General features: G+C 36.7%; 2 protein-coding genes across 2 annotated transcripts in view; one reads left to right on the forward strand and one right to left on the reverse strand.

Moving 5' to 3' along the window:
* Nucleotides 1-4,250, reverse strand: part of LOC110460990 (gelsolin-like protein 2) — a 9,532-nt gene extending 5,282 nt beyond the window's left edge. The window contains exons 1-5 of the mRNA XM_021514249.1: nt 4,182-4,250; nt 3,892-3,981; nt 3,466-3,539; nt 783-857; nt 43-114 (exon numbers count right to left, since the gene is read on the reverse strand). Of these exons, the coding sequence (XP_021369924.1) occupies nt 43-114; nt 783-857; nt 3,466-3,539; nt 3,892-3,981; nt 4,182-4,227 (357 nt within the window). The 5' untranslated portion in view covers nt 4,228-4,250. The remainder of the gene's footprint in view (nt 1-42; nt 115-782; nt 858-3,465; nt 3,540-3,891; nt 3,982-4,181) is intronic.
* A 2,270-nt stretch (nt 4,251-6,520) lies between these two features.
* Nucleotides 6,521-8,444, forward strand: LOC110460969 (PI-PLC X domain-containing protein 2-like). Its single transcript, XM_021514221.1, has 2 exons — nt 6,521-6,809; nt 7,441-8,444. The coding sequence occupies exons 1-2, from the start codon at nt 6,707-6,709 to the stop codon at nt 8,295-8,297; spliced, it is 960 nt and encodes a 319-aa protein (XP_021369896.1). The 5' UTR covers nt 6,521-6,706; the 3' UTR covers nt 8,298-8,444.
* Nucleotides 8,445-13,541: the final 5,097 nt, after the last annotated feature.

A 13,541-nucleotide genomic window follows, 5' to 3' on the forward strand; every position in this document is an offset into this window, starting at 1 on the left:
ACTAACTACCAGTTCTGACCACATACGGTCTTAAATCTTTACCTGTGTGCTGTATTTCCCGATCCAAAAGTGAATGTGATGGTAGATTGCGTCACTTCCGGACTTTTTATAAGTCTGAAACCAAAAACACCGATATCTGATAAAACAAGTTGGCTTAAACTGCGTCGTGAAGTTTAAATGTTACTGTCATTTTATTCAAATATTTCAATAATCACGTGACCATGCCAATGAAACTAAATGTTCGTCTACTGCTTAGGTGTGGACGGATTAAATGTAGTGATAACTTGTATGTATTATCTAGTTGAAACAATACCTTATTGTGCTTTTCGTTTGCACTTTTTTGTTGTTACAGTTACATTCTGTTAATCTGATTGGACAAAACCATGTCATCACTGAAGATCAGAGACTGAGATCGCATGTTTTTGCAATAAAAAAAAATAAGAAAAATGGAAACCTTGATAGCCACTTTTATCTATTTTGATTAGTGACACAGTACGTGATATACACACTTCAATCATTATTAATTATTTTATATTATCAAGTATTTCTGTATTTTTTGTAAAATTTGTATGTGCCCCTATGTAGCATCACCAAAGACTTCCAGAACGACGAAACAGCTGTAAGATGCAGTGTCATTCAGTTTTGACATAATCCATCTGTTACCAAGTTTTAAATGTTCAACTATTTGTGTCTTTCGATCACCGTTTAAAACTAATGGTCTTTCATTTTTAGAATTGTCTGAATATCAGTGTTCTATGTATAGCCCCTCAAACTACACTTACATCGAGGATGATGTAGGAATCGCCCTCGTAAAACTTTCCATAATCCTCCTCCGGCCAATCGGTCACTTCGAAATTCTGTTGAGAAAACAAATATCCTTATACTATAGCGAATTCATCAATGTGAAGACTAACGTATACGACAAATGTCAATAAAGGTGAAATATACTGAAGCTGAAGTCGTTAAATTCTGTTAGTTTAAAACAGCATTGCTTTATTCGGTTGCAATATTTTCCAGCAGACATTTGACATTGCTACTGAGAAACACTGTGTCCCCTGTGAGTGGTTTTTATATATATATATATATATGAATTTATCAAAGAGCATATAACGACTGTTAACAAGCCTTTTATTTTCACTTTTTAAATTTATCGATGTCTGGTATCTAGGACACGACACTCAAGGTCTACTCACTCTTCGTCTTTAGCCACTAACCTCATTCTTTTCTTACACCACGAATACGTTAGACAACTTACAACTAAGCTGTATAATTACATTTTGTAGTATGACGGTATCGATTTTTAGCTTGCTCGGAATATCACGAACTCCGTGATGTGTGTCGAATGCTCATCATAACATATACAGGAATTCGAAGGATGCAGATTGATGAACACTATGAACATGATTTATGGTCTTAATCTCATTTTAAAATATTCTACTTCCTTGCATGATATGAAAGTCAATGTTTATTATGCTCATAAGTGCGTCGTGTAGTTTCGTTTTGATCTGGACTACCATAGCTGTTATCGTTGATGTATCAAAAGGCGGTTACCCTTCTGGAACACTGGTATTATTTTTCTAGTATCGGAAATCTCCAAACATTTTGCCTCAGTTTTTAGCTCACCGGGTCCATTGATTGGAATTTAACTAAATTTGACTAGAAGCATCCCTAGGTGGTGGGGATTCAAAAGTGTACAAATGGTGTGGCTGACCCCCCAGGGGGATGAAGGGCGGGGCAAAAAGGGTTATTTGGCTATATTGCTACAAACGACTTCTTCTGTAAAACTATGCACTGGATATCAATCATATTTTATCACAATTGTTCATGGGAGGCAGGGATTTAAAATTGTACAAATGATGTGGCTGACCCCCCAGGGGGCTGAGGGGCGGGGCCAAAAAAGGTTATTTGGCTATATTGATTTACGCGACTTCTTCTCATGAACTAAGAAATGGATATCAACCATATTTGACTGGAAACATCCCTAGGTGATGGGGTTTCAAAATTGTACAAATGTTTGGGCTGACATCCCAGGTGACTGAGGACAGGGCCAAAAGGGGGCAATTTGGCTATATTGCTATAAACGACATCTTCTGTAGAACTATGCCATGGATATCGATCATATTTGGTCGGAAGCATTCATGGGAGGCAGGGATTCAAAATTGTACAAATGGTGGGGCTGAACCCCCGGGCTAAGGGGTGGGGCCAAAAAAAATATATTACTTGGAAATGGTGGAGATCCCCACCATATAACCATATTTACAATAACTGAGTATAAAGAGAAGAATGTACATTTGCTTCCAGGATGGCCCTAGGGTCTGGCCCCATAGTCCCTGGGCCATAACTTTAAAACGGTTGAGATCCCCACTCCAAAACTATACGAATGCAGTCATGATATTAGAATAGACCCTGGGGTCTGACCGAACCCCTAGGGACCTAGTTTCTTAGTCACAGCTTGGAAACAGTTGAGTGTAAAAGAGATGAATGCACATATTCTTTCAGGATGGCCTTGGGGACTACCCCTCCCTTGGAGACTTAATCCCTGGGTCATAACTTCTAAATGGTTAAGATCCCCACCCCAAAACTATATATAAAATTGTTGGGCATAAAAAGATGATTGGAGTCATGATATTAGAATTGACCCCAGGGTCTGCCCACCCTTGCAGACTTAACCCCTGGGTTATAACTTTGAAACGGTTGAGATCTCCACCCCAAAACTATATATACAAATGCTGGGCAAAAAGAGACAAATGCAGTCATGGTATTAGAATTGATCCTGGGGTCTGGCCACAACCCTCGGGACCTAGTTTCTGAGTCACAGCTTGGAAACAGTTGAGCCCCATAACCATACATAAAATTGCTGGGCATGAATATTGGCCTTGGGGTCTGGCATTTTCCCTTGGATCTCATTTGGAGAATATTTTGCCATGGTTCCTTAGATATCCAGGTGAGCGATAAAGGACCTCTGGGCCTCATGTTTATTTTGAGTTTAGTTTACGTTTTTTATGCCATTTTTATTGTCTTCTTATGTTTTACACAAGTTCAGCTGTTTTTATTCTTAACACTTTATTGACATTTTTGTTTCTTGAATCTTGATAATTCAACAAACCAGATCCGAAATTTGTGAACTTAAGGGGAGAACCCTTGCATGTTTGGGGAAAGAATAGGCCTTATGTATTCCACTGTATGATGGTAAGAGGCGACTAATGTAGGGCCCCCTGAAAATCTGGGTTCGTCTTCTGTATATTCCATGAAGAGGACATGGAAGAGACCAAAATTGATCTTCTGCCCCCATTGAAACATTTGCGATCTTTATCGCTTCCTTTCTTTCCTGTCTACTTTGTTTCTTTTCTATGTACTTTCTTGCTCCAGCAGTGTCTCTCTATGTACTCGTTCTGACACTGATATACTACCCTAGCTGTTACGTGGACGTCAAACATCAAACAATCTTTCTGGGAGAGTACTTACGACAATCCGCCATATTTTTCTGCCCACCTTCGTCCCTGCGTTATACCAGGCCGGTTCATATAGCGATGACTCCTCTGGAATACACAGTCATCGTGTGAAGGTATCATGTTATAGACGATCAGACGAACCCGAGTGCTATTATTTACATACCAACATTGTATATTAGGAAAAAGTAGTAAATGACACAAAATACCATTGCTGCGAAAATAAATGACGTTTTCTATCACTAAACCTTACGGTCGTACTGCATACGATGTGAAATTCATAACATGATAGACAAATTAATGGTGCCGTCGTTCAAAGTCAGAGAGAAACATTTTGGTGCATGAAATTATAGACATTTAAATACGTCCTAGTTATTTACAGTATTTTTTCTTACAAAGTGACGTTTTCGATTTCAATGTTTAAAGTATTAAACTGACGTACTTTTCACCGCGTGCTCCAGTTTAGTACCAAACAGGGCCAGGTTCGAATCCTTCCAGTCATACTTCTTTTGTTTACGGAGAGCGGGTTTATCTGAAACGCGGTCAAATGTTGACAAGGAATGAAAATATAATTTAAGAGGTAATATTCAGATAAAATAAACACTCGTACCACACACTACTGCAGTTGTTATCGTCTAATATATACATGTCATTTATGTTTTGGTGAATCATTTCGAAATAAATAAAATATTGGAAGCCGAAACTGAACTGAACGATTTAGAAACTCCATACCTGCCATAGCTGTAACTGCCTGTCCGATCTGGTATTGATAATACATACAGCTCTGGATATACAGTGTTGGGAGCCATTTCCTCCGGAATACCTCGGAAATGTAGCACTTCCGGAGTATAACATGTTAATACAGTCGGATATTTTACGCAGGATTGAGATGAATCGTTTTAGCATTGATGATGGTATGCATCACACTTCCGTTAAGACATATTCTGATGAGGCGCTTGAGATAGGATTTAATGGAACAGCAGTGCATGAAGATGCAAATGAACATGTATATACATATTTTAAGTAAACAATAAAGTCGGTTTCTGCAGTGGCGATTTCACTCCGGCGACGAACGTCAATGAGAAACCATTCGAAAATATTTTCAAAGTTAGAATATAACGTCATCTCATGATTTTTGTCGATTATTCTAACAGGATGACGGAAATAACCGAACAATTTCCGATTTAAACATGTCCACGTATGACGGTTCTTTGTCTTATCTTTCATTACCACATCTTTAATTGGTAGATTTCTTAGAGACTTTATAACAGGAATGTAAACATTTTAGTTCAACAAGAAATGGAAGACTAAGATTTGAAACGAAGCCGTTTATGCAACTTACAGCAATTCGATGTCTATTAAGGATGCAATACTGTTGTCGTTCAGGAAATGTAAACATGAATTCATGTCCTTTTCAGTAATGGTCGTGTTATACTTATATCATAGCATACCTTTATAACAAGTACCAGTGATTGTATTTAGCGGGTTATTTTAGTAGAATATACAAGGTATATCAAGCCTTTCAAACAAGCGTATTTATGTTATTGTGACAATACAAACGAGTCAAGAATTAGATTATGCTTTCAGGTTCATGTGTCTCTGTAATGGTCAGATTGTATTTTTAGTTTTTGTATTCTAAGATCATAACGTGTAGGGCACAAAGTGTATTTAATAATGCATTATTTACTAATTTATAATAAACGGTCAAGGTCAAATTGCAAGTTGAATAATGGATTAATATTCAATATAATTTACAAGAGCGGTTTATAAAAAAAATGTTTTGCATTTGAAATACTTGTACATGTAGCAGCTTTACTAATGAGTTATAGTTCGGCTTTGGGTGGTCTCCCTTGCATAAAGAAAATAAAGAAATATTGAACTTTTTTCTGACTTTGAGTTATTTCCCTTAATAAGGTTAGATACAGAGCAGTACACATTCTTTGGTAACAACACCGGTAAAGTGTGTGATTAGTAGTGTGGTTATATTATACAGATAAAGTATAAGTATAAGGTATGCTTTGGTTATCAAATGATGTCCTTATTGACAATTAGTAATGCCGTTTTGTTACTCTGTTTCACACATGTACATTATGACGAGAATATTCGGGATGATTGTGTTATATTTCTGACTTTTCATTTTTAACGTTGTTCTCTCGAGTCGCCAGATTATATATTGTTAATTATTGGTTGCTTTGCCGTTGGAAACGCTCGTCAGCAAAAAGAACAAAGCGTTCGTTAGATAAGGACATACTTTGTCATGTACGGGCACGGATTTACCTTGTTTGTTAAGTGGATCTGTAGTTTACGTACCGATGTCAATCAGAGCAGTAAGGGTAAAAAAATATGTATTTTCAGGCACCCCGTCCGACCTTTGTTTTAACCTCCGATCCTTACAATTTTATCTCTCCTAAAAGCACTTAAACAATATTATTATCTAAAACACCTATTAATCTAATGAAAATGAATATAATTGGACTGAACATCTATGTTTAATAATTTTTATGATTTAAAAATAAATAAATACCTATCCACCTAACTTATTTGTTTCAGTCATATTACCATTAAGAGATAGTTTTCTTAAAAATGAAACATAATGTTGGCATGCTTAAAACAAATAAGTCACAGGTAGTGAGTAATTACAATATGAAGCGTATCGCGTAACCGCAAAAACTGGAGAAGGGCTCATACAATGTAAGTTAATAACTTGTCTTCGTTTAAGAGATATTTATTATCATGAACATGAGAAGTGTTTTCATCTTTTTGTAATGTCATTGTTGTTATTCATGAAATGGTGCTGTGTCGCCGATTTTTCTTAAGGTGGATGGGTTGTGTAACTGTTGCATGCATTTTGTACCTTTTCTCCATCTGATTTTTTGTTTAATTCAATGAAAATAATACAAATAAACAGTGAAAATTGTCTGTATATAAAGACAATCCAAGGGAGATAACCAATTGGTATCAATAGACAATCGGTACTTTTATATCACAATATCAGACAGTGTACACTATTTTCTCCGATTACACACAATGATATACGGACGATAGTGACATGAGAAAACCTCCATTTTATTGATTAAAATTTGACCTGTATTCACCGAAATGTTATCAGTTGTGTTTAAATCATGATCTAAATATAGAATTCGTCAAGATAATTGTTTAAACATAGATATGAAAAACCCCATCAACATAGTTGGGAGAATAGAGGTACATCGGAGCTCTGGTTACCAAACTGGGAGGTGCCCTGACATATATTTACGATGAGTGTTCATCCTTTGTCAGAAAGCACCAGGTACCAGAGATGGATGGGGGACCTGCCCGTCCCCCTCACACAGGTACCACTGTCGTGTCTCGCTATTCCAGGTAGGTCCTGTCTCAACCGTTACACAGGTATCCGTGCCACTGACCTGTCTGTATTTGTATGTAAATATGGAGATTACAAAGACAACTGTTTGGGTTCAACATGAAAAGGGAACACACCTTTCTGAAATGAAGAGAATATCGAATATGTGACTCTTTTAATAAGAATATTTAAAAGGATACTGTAAGTTAATAACCGTTATTTTAGACCGAATAGAAGTGTGGGGTTTTCTGGTATTGGTATAATGGTATGGGCTTATATTTAGTTCGTACACACGTGCTTAATATAGAAATGCAAGGCGATATCATATGTTTTAAAACCCCATCTACATAACCAGTGTGAAATCGGATCAAATTTAACACTTGACAAGGAAATAATACATCATGGTTTCCTTTCACACGCTCGAGTTCCGGGGGGGATCCCCTGTCATATTTTCCGTTATTTGGAGCTTCTCTAGAATCACTAGCAAGCGGCACCACACTCGAGTTCCGAGTGGCTGAAGCAGACGACATCACTGGCGGGTAAATCTGGTCATATATACTGTTGTGTTATTGCTATAACAATTAAATTTTATTGTCGTTGTGGTAGGAAAACGCATTTTTGTTGTGTTAAATGAAGGCTATTTGGTTACAGGGAGCCACGACTCGGGTGCCTATGGACTTGACAAGTCGGCAGGGGTGTCCGTAGACGCTTCGAAATCAGTTAAACTTCTTGGGTCACTGTGTTGTGGAGCCGGACTATCAGTGGTCAGTCGATGGTCAGTTACTCAAGATCTTACGCTCGGACAACAGCTTCAGGCTGGGATCCGATACTTCGACCTTCGTGTATGCATCAAACCGGGAACAGCTGACGCCCATTTCTTACACGGACTGTATGGTTCAAACATCCTTACTGCTTTAAGCGAGGTCAACGAATTCTTGAGCAAAAACATAAAAGAGTTCCTTATTTTGGATTTTAATCATTTTTATAACATGGATGCTATCTGTCATAAACAGTTATTGACAGGTCTGAAGCATTTGTTTGGTGCCTCACTTATACCTGTGGATGTCAGTATGTCACCTTGGCAGATGACCTTGGAAAACATCTGGAAAACTCAGATGCGCGTCCTTATATTTTACAATGACGAATCAAGTGCAAATATGAAAGAATTCTGGCCAAATTTTTCCATTCCGTCCCCCTGGCCGAACACTGATGACCCCCGGGTTCTGGTAGAGTTTCTAGAAAAGAATTACACGGGTAAAAACCGTAACAACAACGGGGACTTTTACGTATGGCAAGGGGTTCTCACTCCCGGGGCAAAGGTCATCATGGCCAACCTTTGGGGAAGTCTGAGGGACAGTCTTGTTCCCCGGGCGTCGCGGGCCTTTTTAGAGTGGGTGGCGGGTAAGGAGCCCAGCCCCCAGGGTATCAACATCTGTCTCGGAGACTTCGTTCATCTTCACGATTTTATCCCTTCCGTTCTGAGATTGAACGACAACATACAACCCTGAAATGAATTAAAAGAAGCTGTACATAAAACGCAGGAAGGAAGTATCTGTCTACCTGTTCGTCAACCTGTTCACACCTTTATATTATAAAAGTGCAAAAACTGTATATATATACCCGTATCTAACCTTTATATGTATACATGTACAAACAATTTATGATATACTTGTACATGTAAAACAAATTTGCATATACCTGTACACAACCTATATATGTATATACCTGTGAGAAACCTTTACATGTACAGTATCTATATATATATACCTGTGCATAACTTTTGTATAAATATGCATGTACACGACTTAAATAATATATGAACGAAATCAGTGATGCTTTTAACAGAGGTCACCCGTCAAATTACAATATGTGATACATTTGTCAGCCCATCGTATATTATTTGGTCTGTATTGTCATATCATTTGGATTAATACTTGTCAGTTTGGGAGTGATTATGAGGGAGGGGAAGCAGTCCCTCCCATGCTCAGATGATTATTTATGGAGCAGAGACCTCGTTCATCTTTACAATTTTTATCCCTTCCGTTTTGAGATTGAACGACAAGATACAACCCTGAAAATGAACTAAAAGAATCTCTACTACATATAACACAGGAAGGAAGTATCTAATTACCTATACGTACACTTGTTTACACCTCCATGTTATAAAAGTACAAAAACTGTATACAATTTATTCAAAGATTACAAAACAGTATGCATATGTACACAGATATATATACATATACCTGTGTATGGAGTGCATACGATATTCTATCAACCTGAGCAGATAAATAAACTGGCGATGAAGTATATTTAAATTTTAAGTCTGCTATCCACGTGGCTTTGTCTAGACATTGAAAATTGAATAAGTTATCACAGGCTCAATGGGTTTCGCTTGAAGCACATAATCTGAGTACAGTCATTTTGCTATTGTGCATACTGTTATGGTCACAATTGCGATCATCTACATGTACAGTCGTGTTTTTTTTACTGGAAACGAAACGGGTTGCCCTGAAAAATCACAAAGCTAATTTGTCGGACGTGTTGCATATGACATAGCGCTTAGAATTACTGATGTAAGGGAGGTAATCCCTCGAATATTTTAGGTAAGGGAAATGTTTATGAGACAAAATAATCAATCCCTCAAAAAGTGGAAAATGTTTAATTTCACGAGGCAAGGGAAGCTATCCCTCCAATAATGGGGAACGGTTTATGTGGGAAAGGGAGGTAATTATAATCTCTCCAGTAATGAGGGATTCTTTCAATTGTGTTAATCTTTTAACGAAATTTAAATTGTGACAGAGGCTTCCTTTATATTATCAACTATGCCGGATGAACTGATCTATATCATAAAAGATAATTTAAGCTGGTTCTATTTTTTTATTTTGTCAGGTGGATATCGAACAATTAATACATTAAATGCTACATATGAAATAGTCCCTCACACCTCACTGCCCTAGACAAACTGACTCAATACAAACATTTATTCGCGAATTCAACCTAATTTGGTGAAAGTCATGATTCAGAATATCAAATTTTCACATTATTCATTGGCTGAAAATATACAGTATTTCAAAATGAAAGACGTATTTCAGGTATAAATTGTGAGTTATCTGGTATGTGGAAGAAGGACTTTCGTCCTTTTCGGCAAGTGCATTTAATTATTTTGGAGACAACGCGTTAACACTGATCTTTTCACCCGGACCAATAAATTAGCTGTAGATAATCTGACAATAACACAGCACTCTTCACGGTAACACAGCACATCTGAAGTACTCTACCGAGGATAAAACGTCACCCAATCACTATCGGTATAATCGCACGATTGAGATAATGTGCACTGTGGAAATGAAAGTATCGCGCAATATCACAGGATGTAGTGGAATGGGTTTTGTAGAAAGGACGAGAGTGTGATCTAAAATCATGTGAATACAAGGATTTTTTTCTACATTTTCTGCTGAATGATTTGTCATGTTGTAATTGTGCCTTTAATGTTTCTCGTTTGTATTATTGACTATTATATATTATTTGTGAGTTACATGTACCTCAGATTATCCCACTGTTATTTTTCTACATTATATTAAAGTATGACTTATTATCAGAGGACCAGGTAGGAATTGATCCCCTATTCACCTGTCCTCGGCGCTATTGACTGTGTTTCACACAGACTGCCACGATCTTAACAAGCGTATGCTTGTAGCTTAATATAAGTGTTACTAGTGTTTTTATGCATCTGAACTAAATTCTGATTAATAAATTACTAAATCGAACATCATCTTTTAATATAACATTGACTCTACTTTCAATGCTAGTTGTATTTTTCTAGAGATAATGATCATAGGATAATGCCATTTTCATTCGATAGTATTTAGTATCTATTTATTTACTTAGCATTATTTTCTTGTGCACGTCTCTAGCCACACCTACGTATACCTAACGTTCAGTTTCATAAGATTTTGATCAGTCTTATTGTATGTTTTGTTATAACTAATATTTCCGGATCATTTTCGCTACAGTTAAAATTTTCGCTTTCTTCGCCTTCTGTAATGAGGACGAATTTATCATCACAGCTAATAATGAGTAATTTAAATGTAAATACATTATAGGTACTTATCAGTGGACCATATACAGTATATGTACTTATCAGTTGACCATATACAATATAGGTACTTATCAATGGACCATATACAGTATATGTAGTTACCAGTGGACCATATACATTATCAAAGGACCATATACATACAATATAGGTAGTTATTAGTGGAACATATACATTAAAGGCACTTATCAGAGGACCATATACAGTATATGTAGTTACCAGTGGACCATATACATTAAAGTCACTTATCAGTGGACCTTATACAGTATATGTAGTTACCAGTGGACCATATACATTAAAGTCACTTATCAGTGGACCTTATACAGTATATGTACTTATCAGTGGATCATATACAGTATAGGGACTTATCAGTGGACCTTATACAGTATATGTAGTTACCAGTGGACCATATACAGTATAGCTAGTTATCAGTGGCCCATATACACTATATGTTCTTATCTGTGGACCATATACAATATAGGTACTTATCAGTAGACCATATACAGTATAGAGACCTATCAGTGGACCATCTACAGTATAGGTATTTATCAGTGGACCATAAACAGTATAGGTACTCATCAGTGGACCATAAACAGTATAGGTACTTATCAATGGACCATATACAGTATAGGTACCTATCAGTGGACCATATACAGTATAGGTACCTATCAGTGACCATATACATTATCAAAGGACCATATACATACATTATAGGTAGTTATTAGTGGACCATATACATTAAAGGCACTTATCAGTGGACCATATACAGTATAGGTACTTATCAGTGGACCATATACAGTATAGGTACTTATCAGTGGACCATATACATTATCAAAGGACCATGTAAATACATTATAGGTACTTATCAGTGGACCATATACAGTATCGGTATAGGTACTTATCAGTGGACCATATACAGGATAGGTTCTTATCAGTGGACCATATACAATATAGGTACTTATCAGTGGACCATATACATTATCAAAGGACCATGTAAATACATTATAGGTACTTATCAGTGGACCATATCCAGTATAGGTACTTATCAGTGGACCATATACGGTATAGGTACTTATCAGTGGACCATATACAGAATATGTACTTATCAGTGGACCATATACAGTATCGGTATAGGTACTTATCAGTGGACCATATACAATATAGGTACTTATCAGTGGACCATATACATTATCAAAGGACCATGTAAATACATTATAGGTACTTATCAGTGGACCATATACAGTAAAGGTACTTGTCAGTGGACCATATACAGTATAGGTACTTATTAGTGGACCATATACAGTATATGTACTTATCAGTGGAACATATACAGTATAGGTACTTATCGGTGGACCATATACAGAACAGGTACTTATCAGACTTATCAGTGGACCATATACAATATAGGTACTTATCAGTAGACCATATACAATATAGGTACTTATCAGTAGACCATATACAGTATAGGTACTTATCAGTGGATCATATACAGTATAGGTACTTATCAGTGGATCACATACAGTATAGGTACTTATCAGTGGACCATAAACCCATATACAGTATAGGTACTTATCAGTGGACCTTATACAGTATATCTAGTTACCAGTGGACCATATACAGTATAGGTACTTATCAGTAGACCATATACAGTATAGGTACTTATCAGTAGACCATATACAGTATAGGTACTTATCAGTAGACCATATACAATATAGGTACTTATCAGTGGACCATATACAATATAGGTACTTATCAGTGGACCATATACATTATCAAAGGACCATGTAAATACATTATAGGTACTTATCAGTGGACCATATCCAGTATAGGTACTTATCAGTGGACCATATCCAGTATAGGTACTTATCAGTGGACCATATCCAGTATAGGTACTTATCAGTGGACCATATATAGTATAGGTACTTATCAGTGGACCATATACAGTATAGGTACTTATCGGTGGACCATATACAATATAGGTACTGATCAGTGGACCATATACAGTATAGGTACCTATAAGTGGACCATATACAGTATCGGTACTTATCAGTGGACCACATAAAGTATAGGTACTTATCAGGGGACCATATACAATATAGGTACAGTAAAGGTACTTATCGGTGGACCATATAAAGTATAGATACTTATCAGTGGACCATATAAAGTATAGGCACTTATCAGTGGACCATATGCAGTATAGGTACTTATCAGAGGACCATATAAAGTATAGGCACTTATCAGTGGACCATATTCAGTGGACCATATACAATATAGGTACAGTAAAGGTACTTATCGGTGGACCATATAAAGTATAGATACTTATCAGTGGACCATATTCAGTGGACCATATACAGTCTAGGTACTTATCAGTGGACTATATAAAGTATAGGTACTTATCAGCGGACCATATAAAGTATAGGAACTTATCAGTGGACCATATGCAGTATAGGTACTTATCAGTTGACCATATACAGTATAGGTGGACCATATACAGTATATATACTTACAGTATAGGTATTTATCAGTGGACCATATAGAGTATATGTACTTATCAGTGGACTATATACAGTATAAGTACTTATCAGTGGACCATAAACAGTATAGGTACCTATAAGTGGACCATATACAGTATAGGTACTTACCAGTGGACCATATA

Source organism: Mizuhopecten yessoensis, unplaced genomic scaffold (assembly GCF_002113885.1).
Source record: "Mizuhopecten yessoensis strain PY_sf001 unplaced genomic scaffold, ASM211388v2 scaffold10529, whole genome shotgun sequence".
NCBI lineage: Eukaryota > Metazoa > Mollusca > Bivalvia > Pectinida > Pectinidae > Mizuhopecten > Mizuhopecten yessoensis.

What these genes read in the sequence shown, in the direction of transcription:
- LOC110460969 (XM_021514221.1), top strand. Translation starts at nt 6,707, where the DNA reads ATGAGTGTTCATCCTTTGTCAGAAAGCACCAGGTACCAGAGATGGATG. An exon ending in GTCGTGTCTCGCTATTCCAG is followed by an intron (nt 6,810 to 7,440) that starts GTAGGTCCTGTC and finishes ATTTGGTTACAG; the next exon opens with GGAGCCACGACTCGGGTGCC.